At 44.3% G+C, this 17,500-nt stretch overlaps 1 protein-coding gene across 12 annotated transcripts in view; it reads right to left on the reverse strand.

The window, feature by feature from the left end:
* Window positions 1–4,687: 4,687 nt before the first annotated feature.
* Window positions 4,688–17,500, reverse strand: part of nrcamb (neuronal cell adhesion molecule b) — a 67,352-nt gene continuing 54,539 nt past the window's right edge. For 5 of the 12 annotated variants that reach the window (XM_084396695.1, XM_084396697.1, XM_084396696.1 and 2 more), the window contains 10 exons: window positions 17,426–17,500; window positions 17,239–17,354; window positions 16,639–16,843; window positions 15,678–15,800; window positions 15,401–15,577; window positions 12,023–12,145; window positions 11,479–11,637; window positions 10,153–10,284; window positions 9,778–9,856; window positions 4,697–6,866 (listed from right to left, as the gene is read on the reverse strand). The exon at window positions 17,426–17,500 is cut by the window's right edge and continues 151 nt beyond it. In XM_084396695.1, coding sequence (XP_084252821.1) covers window positions 6,674–6,866; window positions 9,778–9,856; window positions 10,153–10,284; window positions 11,479–11,637; window positions 12,023–12,145; window positions 15,401–15,577; window positions 15,678–15,800; window positions 16,639–16,843; window positions 17,239–17,354; window positions 17,426–17,500 — 1,382 coding nt within the window. In that variant the 3' untranslated portion in view covers window positions 4,697–6,673. Of the gene's footprint in view, window positions 6,867–9,538; window positions 9,857–10,152; window positions 10,285–11,478; window positions 11,638–12,022; window positions 12,146–15,400; window positions 15,578–15,677; window positions 15,801–16,638; window positions 16,844–17,238; window positions 17,355–17,425 lie in introns of those variants that run through there. The other 7 variants (XM_084396700.1, XM_084396691.1, XM_084396698.1 and 4 more) reach the window with 4 other exon arrangements.

Consider the following 17,500-nt stretch of genomic DNA (forward strand, 5'->3'; position numbering starts at 1 on the left):
TCCTCACACACACCAGCTCCAGACCGGCCTGATGAACCCATGATCAAGCTGAAGGAACTGGGGGAATATCTGACTGATACTGATCCTGTCTGACCTCTGACCTGTGATGCCCGACTCATAATCACACACTGTTGGCTCGTCGGCCAGAGGGGAACTGAGACTGAGCCTGGGTTCTCCTCTCACTGATGGGGTTTGGGTTCCTCCACTGTCGCCTCTGGCTTGCTTAGTTGGGGACACTTAATATTCAACAGTATTATTGATCTCCTGCACTGACCCTGCTGTACGAGAACAGCACCGAGCGGGACCAGGACACTTTATAGATGAAATTAACTAATTTAATAGGCGAGGAACTGCATCAACACTATCAGCTGAACAACAGCCGAAATGCATCATTTCCCAGTTATCTCTGTAAAGCAGCTCTGAGACACTCTGTACTGTATAAAGCGCTCTGTAAATAAAGGAGACTTGACCTTCATGTCACTCAAAGCTGTTTGATTTCGCCGTGGAAAAAATCAACTTTAATAATGGTGAGGCTGAAAGAGCAAAGCAGTGTCTTTAAAAGCTTCAATCAAACAATACAGAGATGCTCTGTCCGTGAGACTCGTATACTTATAGGTCTCATCCCCTTCATTTCAGCTGTGTAAGGGAAGCTCAATAACAGCTCCTCAGTTGGGTTATCTGCAGCTGTGGTTCCTTGAAGGTTTGAGGAAACTGGCTTAAGGCTACAGACGTGAACACGCAAGCTTTCTGAGACAGGGTTAAAGGCTAGAGATGTGAACACGTGAGCGGCGTCTGGGTCTGCCATGAGCTCCTGGTGTAGAGGAGCGAGGTCACGCTTCCCAGAATGCAGCTGGGAGACAGCAGTATCAGCATTTCTGATATCGCTATAGCATTTATCCAGAGTGCTGTTTCCCTGGTGGGGAAGTGATCAAACTGATGGATTTCTCAGAGATCTCTACGGTTAAAGTGTCCTAGGATAACAAGAGCAGCATCAGGAGATGAGTTCTCCGCCTGTTGATCATGTCGTGCAGTTCTCTAAGTGCGCTGTCCTCGCTAGCCGAGGGAGACACACTGTATTACGCACAGGGCAAATAAAAGGGTCTGCATTTCACAGTAATATACTCCACACTTTCAGAACATGACTGTGATATTACTGTGTTAGCGGAGTCCCAGGATAGTCTTTCCCCCCGCGTGTCGGCTCTGGGAACGGTGTTACGGCTTGGTCGGGAGTCCTCTGTCTGAACCACGTTTCACAGAAACATAAAACGGGACAATCCTGGATGTACCTCTGTGTGTCCATCCGACTGAAAAGATCATCCGTCTTGTTTGCTCGGGACTGGACGTTAGCCAGGAGTGTGATCGGAAGAGTTAGCCGGCCTTCGCTAACCCGTCGGCGGAGTCTCCGTTACGCTTCTTATATGGTTTGATATGACTTGCTGTTCTAAGATTTTCCTCTGAAGATATTTTGAAGAATGTTGGGAACCAAACAACACTGGACCCCATTGATTGAACACAGGGACATTTCTCAGAATATCTCCTTTTGCATTCTGAAGAAGAAGAAGAAGAAGAAGAAGAAGAAGAAGAAGAAGAAGAAGAAGAAGAAGAAGAAGAAGAAGAAGAAGAAAGAAAGTCATAGAGGTTTGAACGGCATGATGGAGAGTAAATGATGACAGAATGAAACTGTGGCTTTAATGAAGCAGACTGACTAAACTCTGATAAATTTAGTTTCTAATTAAAACAGCTTCAAAATCTCATCTGGAGAAAATGAAGCGTGCACAAACCTGTGAAGATGAGCTGGTGTTGGGTTAGCGCTCTCTGTGACTCTCTCAGTCGACACTAGATGGAGACAGAAGCCAGGAGAACTTCTACACACACTGAGAATCAACCATCTCTAGTACTAGAGCTCATGCTGATCTAACCTCTGCCCAGGGGTCCGGGAGACGACTTAAAATGATATAAAATAAGACAAACAAGTTTTAAAAGAAGCTAAAATAACAAAAAATCAAGATATTTCTAATGTTGAATTCACCAGCACATCAACTGCTTTTTTATCTTTGAACAACCAGGATTCTTGGAAAACTGGGATATTTGAGAAACCTCATTTTAAAAGTGTGATTTCTAGAAATTGAATCTTTTTGGATCCTTTTCCATTACAATTTTAAAACACCATCTTCATTTTTAAAATCTGATGCCATAGAATAATTTCTAGTTTCTCAAAGAACCGAGAAAAGAAATCATTCGACGAGAGAAAGAGCCCTGAAGAACGTTCATCTCTTAAAACTTCTGCAATCCTGAAATGTAATCTTTTCAATTATAATTATTTTAGTGACTTGTTTGAATATCTGTACACTCCTTTGTCCTTACAGCAGAGGAACCAGAGGAACCTGATAACAATAAGCTTGAGAGCCGCTGATCCTTCAAACACCTCATGATGACATCCTCCTCATCCTCATCATCATCCTCATCCTCCTCATCCTCCTCATCATTCTCCTCCTCATCCTCCTCATCATCCTCATCCTCATCCTCATCCTCCTCATCAGAACATCTAGAGCTGGTTGAGATGTTTGCGGCTGCTTCAGTTTAATTTCATCTGTTGACACTATGACAATCCGACACAAAATAATCAAGAACTGCATAAAGTAACTAGTGTTTATTTAACAGGCGGCTAAATGTGTGTGTGTATAGTATGTATGTGTGTGTGAGAGATAGAGAGAGAGAGAGTGTGCCAGCACTGTGACACACACACACACAGCAAGTGTTCGACAGATGGCTCTCTCTTTCTCTCTTTCCACACAGAAATGACAACGACTAAAATAAACACTCTGATCTTCTACACACTGACACTCACTGTGTGTTTGTGGTTTTCTATATTTCTGCTTCAGATCCAGAATTCACTAGAAACTTTTGTTGCTCCCAAAATCTCAAAATAACACAGAGCATCTCAGTACAAAAATATCACGTTGTTCTTCTGTATTTCTGTCTGGTTTTCCAGCACAAATATCTAAACATTCTTATATCAAGATACATTTACTGGAGAAGAACAATGGCTGAAGATATTAAGTCTTGTTTCCGGTATTAAAATGAAATGAGTTTGTGCTTAAAACAAGAACAAATATCTGCAAAAGGAAAACAAATGCATTTTTCTGACTCCATTGGCAGATATTTGTTCTGGTTAGATTTTTGTTGTTGTTGCAGTGTTGACAGAACCGGGCTAATGTGGTCATACTTCCTGGTTCTGGTAAGAACTCGAGCTGCTGCGTTTTGGACCAGCTGTAGTTTGTTTATTAAGCGTGCAGGGCAACCACCCAGTAGAGCATTACAATAATCTAGCCTTGAGCTCATGAACGCATGAACTAACTGCTCCGCATTTGGGATTGGGTAAGTTTCGTTGCGGCGTGAAAATAAATATAGAGCTGAGTATCGTCAGCATAACAGTAGCCGCGTTTCCATTACCCTTCATATTGCGCAAATTGAAATTGCGAATTGGAAATACGCTCAATGGAAACACGTCAATTTCGCAAAAACTCCCACTTATCGCAAAAAAAGTTTTCACGCTCTCATGAGGAGGTTTTTCAGGCAGTTCGAAAAAGGAATATTTCACAAAACTGCAATGGAAACAGTTTTTGCGCATTTACAGTCACCTGACTTAGAAGGCGCGGTGTGTTTGGACAGAATACGAGACAGAGTTCTTCGTTAAATTCATAAAAGACAAAAGAGTTACAGAAATACTGGATTCTAAACCTCATAGAGGTGCCACAATCAAGACCTCGGAGCAGAAATGAGTGAGAAACACCCAGAAACTCCTCATATGTGCTGCAAGTAAGGGTCTTTCCTTGCCAGTAATGCTTGGATAACAAAAGCCTATGTTTCCTTCCATTAATAATAATAATGTCTAGTGCGGTACCAACGTCTGTTGCCATGATCTTTGGAATGACTTATCGCGAGAGGGAAAGTTACTCTTAAGTCGCATAACATCGATTAATGGAAACGCCGTCATTTCGCAATAGTTTTTTATCGATATAAAAAAAAAAATTGCAAAAGTTTTGCGCAAATCTGTAATGGAAACGCGCCTACTGAAAGCTAATGCCATGTTTCCTAATGATATCTCCTTATGGTAGCATGGACAGAGTGAACAGCAGCGGTCCTAGTACTGAGCCTTGTGGTACGCCATACTGAACTTGTGATCGTTAAGACATCTCTTCGTTTATACTGAATTCCACCACACACACACACAAACACAAACACACACACACACACACACACACACACACACACACACACATTCTCACTGACTCAGATGTTATAAGAAACAAGAAATGAATCAAACAGAAGAGATGTATATTGCAATACATTTATTCATTCCATATTATTCTGCATATTATACTTATAGAGGCTGAAATATCATCCACTGGAACTTCAGTAAAATGAGACGTGGGGATAGTAAATCTCTGACAGTTCTGAGATTAAAGTACAAAATCCCTTTACAAACCAAGAGCTGCGGTACATTATAAAACATGAGATAAATACTGAATAAAACACTGAAGAAACTAAACCACAGCAGACACACACACACACACTCTCTCTCTCTCACACACACACACACACACACACACACACACACACACACACACACACACACACACACACACACACACACACACACACACACGTGCACACACACTTCAGTCCTCAAGCCAAACAAACTCTCGCTTTATTTACAGTAACAAAATATCTTTACAAAACAACATTTAACATTTCAAATTCAAACTTGATGCAAGTTATGAAAAAAGCATAAACACATCTTTCATACACACAGTTCATTTCGATGAGCTGACCTACAAAAACTGAACAAGGCAAAATAGAAATAGGGTAAATTACATGAAAAACCCCCAAAATCTGAAATTATAAAGAATATTTTATGCATCAAGAAAATGAAGTATATTTTGTCCATGGCAGTAATGAGTATGAAATCTCCTCTAATTCTATGAATAAGAGATTGGGTATTTAATCGTCATAAATAGCCTTGCATGCAATGCAATGCAAAGAAGAAGAAAAAACGTCTATATTTTCTTTATCTAAAATATCATTCCATTTTTTTTCTATTGATTGTGGGATGAAATATAAGCCAGACATTCTGTTGAGAATTTCCCCCTATAGAGATGAATTGTAGTCGCACATGTTAATATTAAAGAGCGCTGGGATCCTCCATTAGCACATGAACTCATATCCGAGTGTGAATGCATTCAGGAAGATGAAGCATCCTCATCCTCATCCTCACAGGGTTGCTATGGGAACTGCACAGGTTCACATGCAGGTCAGGATGCGGGTGGCGGGTCATGTGATGTGATGATGCGGAGCAGTGAGGACAGGCACTCTAGTGTAATATCAGAATATTGTCATCATGCATCAGCTGTGTTCACAAAACTGGACATCACATGACTGTGGCGTCACATGACCCTATCCGTCAGGGTTACTCAGCGTTTGACTCAATCTTGGGTAAAAATGTTATGAATTCTGACAGACTTTACATTTTCATCATGGATTAAACTGTACTGTGTTCTGTGCAAAGATTGTCCTCAGTGTTTCTGTCTCGTTTTCCAGCACACACATCTAAACATTCTTACATCAAGACACATTTACTGGAGAAGAACAAAGACTGAAGATATTAAGACTTGCTTCCTGAAAAATCATCAAAACGAAGAGAGTTTGTGCTTAAAACTATAAAGTAAAAGTCTTCGGGACAAAGTGTTATGTTGGCCTGACAAAGCCTTTCTGAAGTTCTGAAGGTTTTACAAGCTTCTTAGCATGTTCTATCATGTTGTTAGCATGTCTTAGCATGTGTTGAATGTTATTTTACATTTTGCTATCATGTTTTATTACATTGTTAGCATGAATTAACATATTACTAGCATGTCTTACCGATTGCTAACATGTTGCTAGCATGTTTGAACACTTTGCTAACATGTTTTAGCATTTTGCTAGCATGAATGAGTATGTTGCTAACATGATTTGATACATAGCTAACATACATTTGCACATTGCTAGCATGATTTAGCATTTTGCTAGCAATAATGAGTATGTTGCTAACATGTTTTGACACATTGCTAACATAAATTAGCACATTGCTAGCATGATTTAGCATGTTACTAGCATGTTGTTAGCATAATTTTTTTTTTGCTAGCATTAATTATCACATTGCTGTCATGAATTAGCATGTTTGCTAATATGTTTTGACACATTGCTAACGTAAATTAACATTGCAAGCATGATTTAACAGGTTACTAGCTTGTTTTAACATGTTGGGTTAGGGTTAGGGTTAGGGTTAACCCTAACATGAATAAGCACGTTGCTATTTTGAATGAGCATGGGTTAGGGTGAGGGTTAGAGTAGCATGTCTTAAGCTACCAGGCTTTGCTAGTGATAAATACTCGGTGGATGAAGCTGTTGAGAGTTATTGTGTAAAAGACAGTGTAAGTCTATGGGATTTTTCGCGGTTTGATCGTCTGTTTACTGTTTAAGTTTAGTCTCAGAAGAAGAAGAATTTCAGCAGGTTTGCACATAACAAACCATGATCTGCTAACGGGGTCAGAAAGCTTCCCCTTTACTTTGAGATGTCCAGTAGTGTGTTGCAGTGTGAGAGTGTGTGAACCCGCCAGCTGGTCTGGGGTCAGTCCTACACCAGCGAGTTGATGACCGGAGACGGGGGCCCGGACCTGCCGCTGTACTGGCCGATGAAGGAGCCGTCCTCGTTGAACTGCGTGTCCCCGGAGTCGGCGTACTCCACTAAGCTGTCCTCGCTGCCGTCGCGCGGCACCGTCCCGCTGGAGGGCGTGGGGCTAACTCTGAGCGGCTTACGGTCCTCCTCACTGCGAGAGAAACCACAGGTGAACCATGAGGCAAACACTGCAAACATCCTGCGCTTCAAACATCTGCACACTCCTGCATCAGGACACACTCCCTGGAGACGTGAAGAGGAACCGGAGCGTCTTCAGCTTCAGGAAATGTGTCCTGATTTAACCCTCATCCTGCCCTCGGGTCGTTTTGAAATTAAAATGAAGTGTCCATCAGAGGGGTCCTGGACTCTAGGACTTCTGTCGCACTTGAACCACAAATACAAATACAAAAAATGGATTCATGGAGTTTTGTTGCTGAAATTTAAAAAAGTAACAAATCCTTCATTCACGGGTCAATTTGACCCCCTTAGGAATGCGAGGAATGCTTCAGTACACACAGAACAAACTAAAAACGTTCAAAATTCTAAGAAAAATGCTAAAACTTTACCAAAAAATTATTTTATAATGTCTACCTGTGTATCTGAATGCACACTGAAGAGGACTGGCTTTAGGACCCAGAGGAACAGCTCATTTACTCCACATAGAGCTATAAGGCCATCTAGTGGCTAGAGTCATGAAATATCATGTTGTTTTATTATTTTTCCACAAGAGGTCGACAAAGACTCACAATTTCATGCATAACCCTTTTAATTCAGCTCAAAATATCTTACATTGGGAGTTATTTTGAATTTAAGTTGAAAGAATGTGAGGAATGTGCTTCAATTACAATTTATTTATTATTTATTAATCAAATCTAGTCATTTAAAGGTAAAATAATAATAAACTGCATTAAAAAATATAATCAAAATGAAATAAGCTTTCTGAAAAAAAAAAAAAAAAAAAAATTTAAATATAATGTCAGGGCTTGGGGTCGTTGTGACCGCGAGGGAAGGAGGAAGGTTAGAGCGTTTAGATGTTTGTGCTGGAGAACGAGACAGACACACTGAGGAAGAGCATCATGATTTCAGTGAGCTCGTGACAGGACATGAAACACACATGCACATGTAACATCACATACATGTGACGTGAATCTCAGAGCAAGTGTTAAAGCTTTAAATCATCTCATTTATGATCAACCATCAGACGGATGAAGCATCCAAGCGTGACGATGAAGAGCAGATTGATCTCAGAAGCATCAGCAGAATCTGATCCGGTTCATGCAGACAAACTCGTTCTGCTGGCGCTTCATAACACACACACACACACACACACACACATGACGACTGATGGACATGTGGACACACTTCCCCTGAATCTACTGTATATAATATACTGCCAGTGCACGTTTGATTACTGCACTTATGTCACTGATGACCATTACTAATGTAATCTAGTAGATTACACATTTCAGGTAATGTAATCCGACTACTTTTTGATTACTCGTCTATCACAGATTATTCTTCCACACTGATATAAAACCATAAACAAAACAGAAATTACATTCCATTCTTTACCATGAACTTTAAGTGCATTAAACATCACAATACATCAGAGTTCATGAAAAGCTAATACTTAAATCATAAAAATTATACAAATCATAATCATAAAATAAAAATGAAAATATAAAAAAAAAAAATTAGTTAAAAATATGTTTTTTATTTACCTGCAAAATATATATTTAGCAAGTGTTTATATTTTAAAATGTATATTTTTTATTTTTAAAAATGCAAACTAAAAAGTATGGAAGCTTGTTTCCACCAAAGCATGAAAAATGAAAGGTCATTGCAATTCTGACTTTATTTCTCAAAATTACGAGATATAAAGTCGCAACTGTGAGAGAAAAAGTCGCAATCATTTTTTAAGTGTTTTTATTCCGTGGCGGAAACAAGCTTCCATAAAAAGATATTTTGCAGGTAAAAAAGAAGAAGAATTTTTTTTATTTTAGTAAGTGTTTTTATTTTTTTTATATTTTCATTTTTTATAAAAAAAAAACCCAGTTACATTTAAAAACAATAAAAACACTTACTAAAATTTTTTTTTGTAAGTGTTTTTATTGCAAAATGTGTTTTTTATTGTTTTTATTTAAAACATTTTTTATTTAAAAACAAAAAAGCACTTACTAAAAAGACCTATTTTGCTTGTTTACCTGCATGTCAATTTAAAGCAAAATGCACAGTAAAAGAGGACAAAGAAGATTCAGGGAATAATCTACTGTGTGAATAATATGTAATCAATAAAAAGGAACGGAAATCTGATCATAAGCATTCTCAACTGTGATGTAATCGAATCACAAGCACTTAATGTGTGTAATGTGCAGGTACTCCAGATGTGATCGGTTACTCTGGGCTCTGCTGATTGAGTCTGTTCAAGAGAAGTGTGATCCTGGAATGACTGTGTTTCTCCCAGTGGATCCGCATGCAGATTCCCGCTTACCTTCCGCCTGGATTCAGTGTGTGTGACGTCAACATCACACACTGAGATCAGCGAGGAGTGCGTGTGCATCTAGCGCACACTACAGGACTGAAGCTCGACACACAGAGTAAAGTCTGAATGATGGTCTACTACACACTCATATAAAAGCTTGCATGTCATATTCACATCATGTGACGGGATGAGGAAAGATAAACATCTACTGCAATCATCTCAAAAAATCAAGGAAATCGTTTAATGATATAAAAGAATATTGCTGTACAGGAGTAAAGTGCGCGGGCCGTCTCGCGTGCAGAGTAAAGCAGGAAGAGACTGTAAATGTTCAGATCTGTAAGCTAAACTAAGATGGTCTGCGGGACAGGAACACAATCTGATGCAGGAAACACGTGCGGATCAAGTTCATCCATGCGGAGCGTCCTGTAAAACTGCAGACCGGATCAAGTCCCTCAGAATCCGGATCAGATGGAGATGAAGATGGAGAATCCCAGAGTCGTGGAGAAGTGCTGACTGCGCAGATGTGGTCTCCTGAGGGGTCAGAGGTCAGGGGTCAGGGGTCAGGTCAGCGCTCTCTCACCTGTACTCTCCAAACGTTATATCGTCCTCCTTCATGGGCTGGATCTCCGGGTCTCCGTGAGCGTCTTCCTTCTCTTTAACTGAGACAAACATCAGCGATCAGAGATCAGAGATCAGAGATCAGAGTCACACACACACACACACACACACACACACACACACACACACACACACACACACACACACACACAAACGAACGAACGAGAAAGACACAAACATCTTGGATGACGTGGGGGAGAGTAAATTATAATTCTGAAATGAACTACTCCTTTAATACTAAGACCATAAAAAACTCTTTCGCTACTTGAACCACATTAAACGTTATGTAACAAGTGTCTGCTAAAGGATTAGATGTAAATGTCCACACAAGTCTCACCTGGATATTTCCCGCCCTTGTTCCTCTTGATGAAGCAGACGATGAGCAGGATGAGGATGAGCAGAGCGATGGCCGACATCAGCCCGATGAACCAGCCCTGAGTGGCGATGTCCACCTGCGGACTCACCATCGCTGAGGAAGAGGAGGAAGAGGAGGAGGATGAGACACGGCAGATCCGTTCATCAGCGAGTCACGGAGGATCACGGACACACGAGGGGCGGACGCTCAAACACACACTCAGTGTTACTCTCGTCTTCCAGTACATACATCAATGACATGCAGCACACTTAATATCTGCAGTCTGTTTCTCCAGTACATGTTGATTTAAAGGTGACACAGTATGCCCCTTTTCACCAGATGTAATATAAATCTCTGGTGTCCCCAGAATGTGTCTGTGAAATTTCACCTCCAAATTCCCCCAGATCATTTATTTTAGCTTGTCAAATTTGCCCCTTTTTGGGTGTGAGCAAAAACGCGCCGTTTTTGTGTGTGTCGCTTTAAATGCAAATGAGCTTTAGCTCCGCCTCCGTTCAGAAGAGGGCGGAGTCTTTACACGAGCTTCAGAAACTCCGGCAATAACAGGCCAATCTCACTCATCCAGAATCCCAGAATAACCAGGAGCGAGTGCAGCCTTACGGAGAGACTCAGGAAGAGCTTCTGAATGTTAGTGGAGACATTTCTGTAGTTGTTGTGGAGTTACACTGATCATCTCATCATCATGTTGAACTTCTCCACAAGTGTCCACAGTTCCTGAGGTGTTTATAAGACAGCGGTGACATGTTCTGGTCAATAGTGTTCAGTGCTCGTCTGTGCTCAACCACAGAACAGTTTCAGGCTTTGCTGGATCTTTATCATTGCGTTAGAACTGGTCTCTGTTGTCGCTTGTGGAACCAAATGTCGGCTGGTGTGTGTAAACATGCAGATTAAGGGCCGGTAATATTATAATAAGATCCTCTTCATACGTCAGAAGGAGAGCGAAATCTGATCGGCTTATTTTTAGACATGCTTGCAGAGAAAGGCTCACCAGAACAAAGTTTCTTTGTTTCGTTTTCTGTATTGGTAGAAGCACCGGGACCCGATTATAGCACTTACACACGGAGAAACTCAGATTTTCATGATATGTCCCCTTTAAGAATATTTGTACTGAAAAACAAGACAGAGACACTGAGGAAGAGCCTCATTTTGTGTGGGTATAGTCATGCTGATCAGTGGATAAAGACTCATGAGCACAGACAGACTCATGCAGACGCTCATCAACACATCTCCCAGCATGCATCACAGCAGGCACGTATCCCACAAGGCCTTGAGGCTGAGAGGAAGCCTCACCTGGGAGCGTGACCAACAGCTCCTCGGAGCGCCGGAGCGAGCGCTCGTCCTCCCGACCTCCGGCCACCACCCGCACCTTGTAGGACAAACCCTCCTTCAAACCCTTAAGCACGTGGAACTGAGAGCCGTTGACCTTCTCTGTGTGCCAGTCTTCATCACCTGAGGGTTTCCAGCACACGTTCAGATCTCTACACCTGCTGACCTCCTATACTGTTAATCTACTGAACAACTCAACCGTTACGAGGCTTCACTGCAAGACATGAGGCTCCTCCTCAGTGCTTCTGTCTCGTTTTCTAGTTATCTAAACATTCATTTACTGGAGAAGAGCAATGGCTGAAGATCAAACTCATTAAACGAGACTTAACATCTTCAGTCCTTGTGCTTCTCCAGTGAATGTGTCCAGGTGTAGGACTGTTTAGGATCAGGATCATGTTTTGCAGTGTATCCCGGTCGGACAACTCTGTTAGTGACTACATGAGCTCTACTCTATATGTTCATGTGTTTGATCATCATAAAGCACGACACACGCATGCAGAAGTCTTACTGTTGTCTATAATATATTCAACATAAAGGTGTTTCTCGGGACCCCAGTATTCCCAACTGATCAGCGCTCCGTCCTCGCTCACGGATGAGCTGACGTTCCCGAACGCAGGAGCGATGGCTGGCGCTGAGAGAGAGAGACACAAGCATGAGCTCCGGCTGCGGATCCGTGAGGAGAAACTGAACGACTGACGCGAGAGCCGCTGATTACTGAGTGAGTAGAGTGAGGGCGGGAAATGACATGTGACGTTAGCGTGTTAGGGGCGGGGCTACTGATGATGTCACTACAGCGGCTGTACCCGCTTGCTGGGGGGGTGTGCCCGAGCTCCTGGAAAACACACACACACTCTCTCTCACACATACACACACACTCACACTCACACAGCATCACGTGACTCCAGCAGATCAGAGGTCACATCAGCGAGGAAAGGAGGAAAGAGAAGGAGGACATTTATAAAAAGGAAAGGTTAAAAGATCAGAAGGAAAACACACACAGGATTCTGACATTCCTCCCCCTAAGAGAAGTGTGTACATGTAAAGGTTACATGCATTAATCTCTGAGAGCAAATTAAGAGTTTAAACCCATTTTCAGTGATGAAACTGGTTAGAATAAAATGTCTTTTATTGACTTGAAACTGGACTTTAAAGTGGACTCAAACCTCCAGTCCAGTCCACATTACATTCACACTAGTGTTTTAGGAGGCCAAACCATTAATAATAATAATAATAATAATAATAATAATAATAACTTCAGTATTTTTGAGGCATACTAAGACTTAAGTACCTGTACTGTAACTAAAGGACACTTTCTCTGTAGTGAATTAAACAGAAAACTCACAGAACGGACAGTGAGACACTAGTGAGCCCTGTCTAGTGGACGTACCTCTGTGGAGGATGGTGAGACGCTAGTGCGCCCTGTCTAGTGGACGTACCTCTGTGGAGGATGGTGAGACGCTAGTGCGCCCTGTCTAGTGGACGTACCTCTGTGGAGGATGGTGAGACGCTAGTGCGCCCTGTCTAGTGGACGTACCTCTGTGGAGGATGGTGAGACGCTAGTGAGCCCTGTCTAGTGGACGTACCTCTGTGGAGGATGGTGAGACGCTAGTGCGCCCTGTCTAGTGGACGTACCTCTGTGGAGGATGGTGAGACGCTAGTGCGCCCTGTCTAGTGGACGTACCTCTGTGGAGGATGGTGAGACGCTAGTGCGCCCTGTTTAGTGGACGTACCTCTGTGGAGGATGGTGAGACGCTAGTGAGCCCTGTCTAGTGGACGTACCTCTGTGGAGGATGGTGAGACGCTAGTGCGCCCTGTCTAGTGGACGTACCTCTGTGGAGGATGGTGAGACGCTAGTGCGCCCTGTCTAGTGGACGTACCTCTGTGGAGGATGGTGAGACGCTAGTGCGCCCTGTCTAGTGGACGTACCTCTGTGGAGGATGGTGAGACGCTAGTGAGCCCTGTCTAGTGGACGTACCTCTGTGGAGGATGGTGAGACGCTAGTGAGCCCTGTCTAGTGGACGTACCTCTGTGGAGGATGGTGAGACGCTAGTGCGCCCTGTCTAGTGGACGTACCTCTGTGGAGGATGGTGAGACGCTAGTGCGCCCTGTCTAGTGGACGTACCTCTGTGGAGGATGGTGAGACGCTAGTGCGCCCTGTTTAGTGGACGTACCTCTGTGGAGGATGGTGAGACGCTAGTGAGCCCTGTCTAGTGGACGTACCTCTGTGGAGGATGGTGAGACACTAGTGCGCCCTGTCTAGTGGACGTACCTCTGTGGAGGATGGTGAGACGCTAGTGCGCCCTGTCTAGTGGACGTACCTCTGTGGAGGATGGTGAGACGCTAGTGCGCCCTGTCTAGTGGACGTACCTCTGTGGAGGATGGTGAGACGCTAGTGCGCCCTGTCTAGTGGACGTACCTCTGTGGAGGATGGTGAGACGCTAGTGCGCCCTGTCTAGTGGACGTACCTCTGTGGAGGATGGTGAGACGCTAGTGCGCCCTGTCTAGTGGACGTACCTCTGTGGAGGATGGTGAGACGCTAGTGAGCCCTGTCTAGTGGACGTACCTCTGTGGAGGATGGTGAGACGCTAGTGCGCCCTGTCTAGTGGACGTACCTCTGTGGAGGATGGTGAGACGCTAGTGCGCCCTGTCTAGTGGACGTACCTCTGTGGAGGATGGTGAGACGCTAGTGCGCCCTGTTTAGTGGACGTACCTCTGTGGAGGATGGTGAGACGCTAGTGAGCCCTGTCTAGTGGACGTACCTCTGTGGAGGATGGTGAGACGCTAGTGCGCCCTGTCTAGTGGACGTACCTCTGTGGAGGATGGTGAGACGCTAGTGCGCCCTGTCTAGTGGACGTACCTCTGTGGAGGATGGTGAGACGCTAGTGCGCCCTGTCTAGTGGACGTACCTCTGTGGAGGATGGTGAGACGCTAGTGAGCCCTGTCTAGTGGACGTACCTCTGTGGAGGATGGTGAGACGCTAGTGAGCCCTGTCTAGTGGACGTACCTCTGTGGAGGATGGTGAGACGCTAGTGCGCCCTGTCTAGTGGACGTACCTCTGTGGAGGATGGTGAGACGCTAGTGCGCCCTGTCTAGTGGACGTACCTCTGTGGAGGATGGTGAGACACTAGTGAGCCCTGTCTAGTGGACGTACCTCTGTGGAGGATGGTGAGACACTAGTGAGCCCTGTCTAGTGGACGTACCTCTGTGGAGGATGGTGAGACGCTAGTGCGCCCTGTCTAGTGGACGTACCTCTGTGGAGGATGGTGAGACGCTAGTGCGCCCTGTCTAGTGGACGTACCTCTGTGGAGGATGGTGAGACGCTAGTGAGCCCTGTCTAGTGGACGTACCTCTGTGGAGGATGGTGAGACGCTAGTGCGCCCTGGCTAGTGGACGTACCTCTGTGGAGGATGGTGAGACGCTAGTGCGCCCTGTCTAGTGGACGTACCTCTGTGGAGGATGGTGAGACGCTAGTGAGCCCTGTCTAGTGGACGTACCTCTGTGGAGGATGGTGAGACGCTAGTGAGCCCTGTCTAGTGGACGTACCTCTGTGGAGGATGGTGAGACGCTAGTGCGCCCTGTCTAGTGGACGTACCTCTGTGGAGGATGGTGAGACGCTAGTGCGCCCTGTCTAGTGGACGTACCTCTGTGGAGGATGGTGAGACACTATTGAGCCCTGTCTAGTGGACGTACCTCTGTGGAGGATGGTGAAACGCTAGTGAGCCCTGTCAAGTGGACGTACCTCTGTGGAGGATGGTGAGACGCTAGTGAGCCCTGTCTAGTGGACGTACCTCTGTGGAGGATGGTGAGACGCTAGTGCGCCCTGTCTAGTGGACGTACCTCTGTGGAGGATGGTGAGACGCTAATGTGCCCTGTCTAGTGGACGTACCTCTGTGGAGGATGGTGACGGCCTCCTCGGTGAGCGCAGGACCGGATCCCTGCTGTGTTTTGGCACTGAAATAGAACTTGTAGCGCGTGCTGTGATGGAGGTTGTGCAGCGTTACACTGCTTTGATTGGACGGCAGATCCATCTCATCCAGCAGACCCACGTCATGGCTGCTGTTGACTGGAGGCGGAGCGAGAGCGGAAAGGGGCGGGGTCATGTTATTTCAGCCAATCAAAAGCTGCTGTAGATTTAGATCTTAGGTGAGGAGAGGTTCTCTCACCCGTCTGATATCTGAGGGTGTATCCGGTCAGACGGCCGTTCCTCTCGTGAGGTGGAGCCCACTCCAGCGTCAGAGAGTCCAGATCCGAAGCCGACACGCGGAAGAACGACGGCACGCCGGGAACTGGAACCATACAGACCACAAAATCTGTGCCTTCAAGTCAAGTCAGCTTTATTTCTACAGCGCTTTATACAGTACAGATCATTTCAGAGCAGTTTCACAGTGATAAACAGGAAAACAGAATCAATGATGCAAACTTCATCAAATATGAGACCCATTTAGATTCAGTGGTGAAGCAACTCTACAGAAGATCAGAGAGTCATTATTCATATCAGTTCAGTGGTGATTCAGTTCAGTTCACTAACTGTGTAAAGTTCATCATTAATGAAACGAGTTCAATTTCAGCTGTAAAGCTGCTCTGCAGGAAAACATTCAGAATTGCGAGATAAAAATTGCAATAGCGAGGAAAAGTCAGAATTGCGAGAAATAAACTCATGATTGAGAGGAAAAGCCAGAATTACAAGATAAAAACTTAGTTGCAAGAAAAAGTCAAAACTGTGAGATAAACATCTGAATTGCGAGAAAAAAATCTGAATTGCGAGATAAAAACGTACAATTACAAGAAAAGTCAAAACTGAGAGATAAAAAGTTGCAATTGTGAAGAAAGTCAGAATTGCTAGAAAAAAGCCAGTTTTATGAGAAATAAAGTCATGATTGCCGAAAGAAAAGTCTTGCAAAAGAATTCCAAGGTAAAAAGTTGCAATTGCGAAAAAAGTCAGAATTGCGCGAAATAAACTCACGATTGAGAGTAAAAGCCAGAATTGCGAGATAAAAACTTACAGTTGCAAGAAAAAGTCAAAACTGAGGGATAAAAAGTCGCAATTGTGAAAAAAGTCAGAATTATGATAAAGTCATGATATGAGAGAATAAAGCGGTTGAGCGAGTGTTCAGATGCTCTCACCGCCCTCCGGCGTCTCGAAGCGTTGCGGGGCGCTAGCGGGTCCCTCCCCGCGGCTGTTGAACGCCCTCACATGCAGACTGTAGACGCTGAACGGGTGCAGGTCCGGGAGCTTCCCGCGGGTTCTGTTGGGCCCGAAGCTCTCGCTCCGCTGCTCGCCGTGGTGAGAGTTGTGTCGGTGTAAACTCCGCTCGCGCTGGTAATGGACCTGCACAACGACAACAGAGTTTCCACACGCTCGTATATCCCAGCATGCACTAGTCTAAGATCACACCCTCAAACATTTCCCAGGAGCAAAAGTCATCTTGATTTCATAAGCATCATTTATTTGAAAACAGTAGGGGTGCAACCATATATCGTGTCAGAAAATATTTCTCACTTTATCACAGTTTATTCGCTATAGTTTAGAAAATGGTAATAAAATATGAGCAGAACTCAGTTGATATTTGACTGGTTTTGTCCGTCCTTCTGTTAGACTGTCTCACACATGAGTTATGTTGAATATCTGTCAGCTGTTAAATTTAACTACACAATTAGATAATACCAGTTTAGCTCAACCAATCACCAAGCAATGCTTCATTTTCACATGACTCTGAGCCGTACCTTATAGCCCTGCAGTCGCCCGCGCACGGACCGCGGAGGAACGTGCTCCCAGTGCACCTCCGCCAGCGTGCTGTTCACCACCACCACCTGCACCAGACCCGGGGCCGCCGAGGGAACTGCACACAGCATTCTGGGAGTTAGCAGCGCTACGCTAGTCATGCAGTAATGCTAAAGGTGCGAGACTCACAGTCCTCTCCGGAGTGGCCGATCACAACGGCGGGTTTGGGGCCGGGCCCGTAGGCGTTCAGCGCCTGCACCATCA

The sequence above is a fragment of the Rutilus rutilus genome (assembly GCF_951802725.1).
Source record: "Rutilus rutilus genome assembly, chromosome: 23".
In the NCBI taxonomy this organism is placed as follows: Eukaryota; Metazoa; Chordata; class Actinopteri; order Cypriniformes; family Leuciscidae; genus Rutilus; species Rutilus rutilus.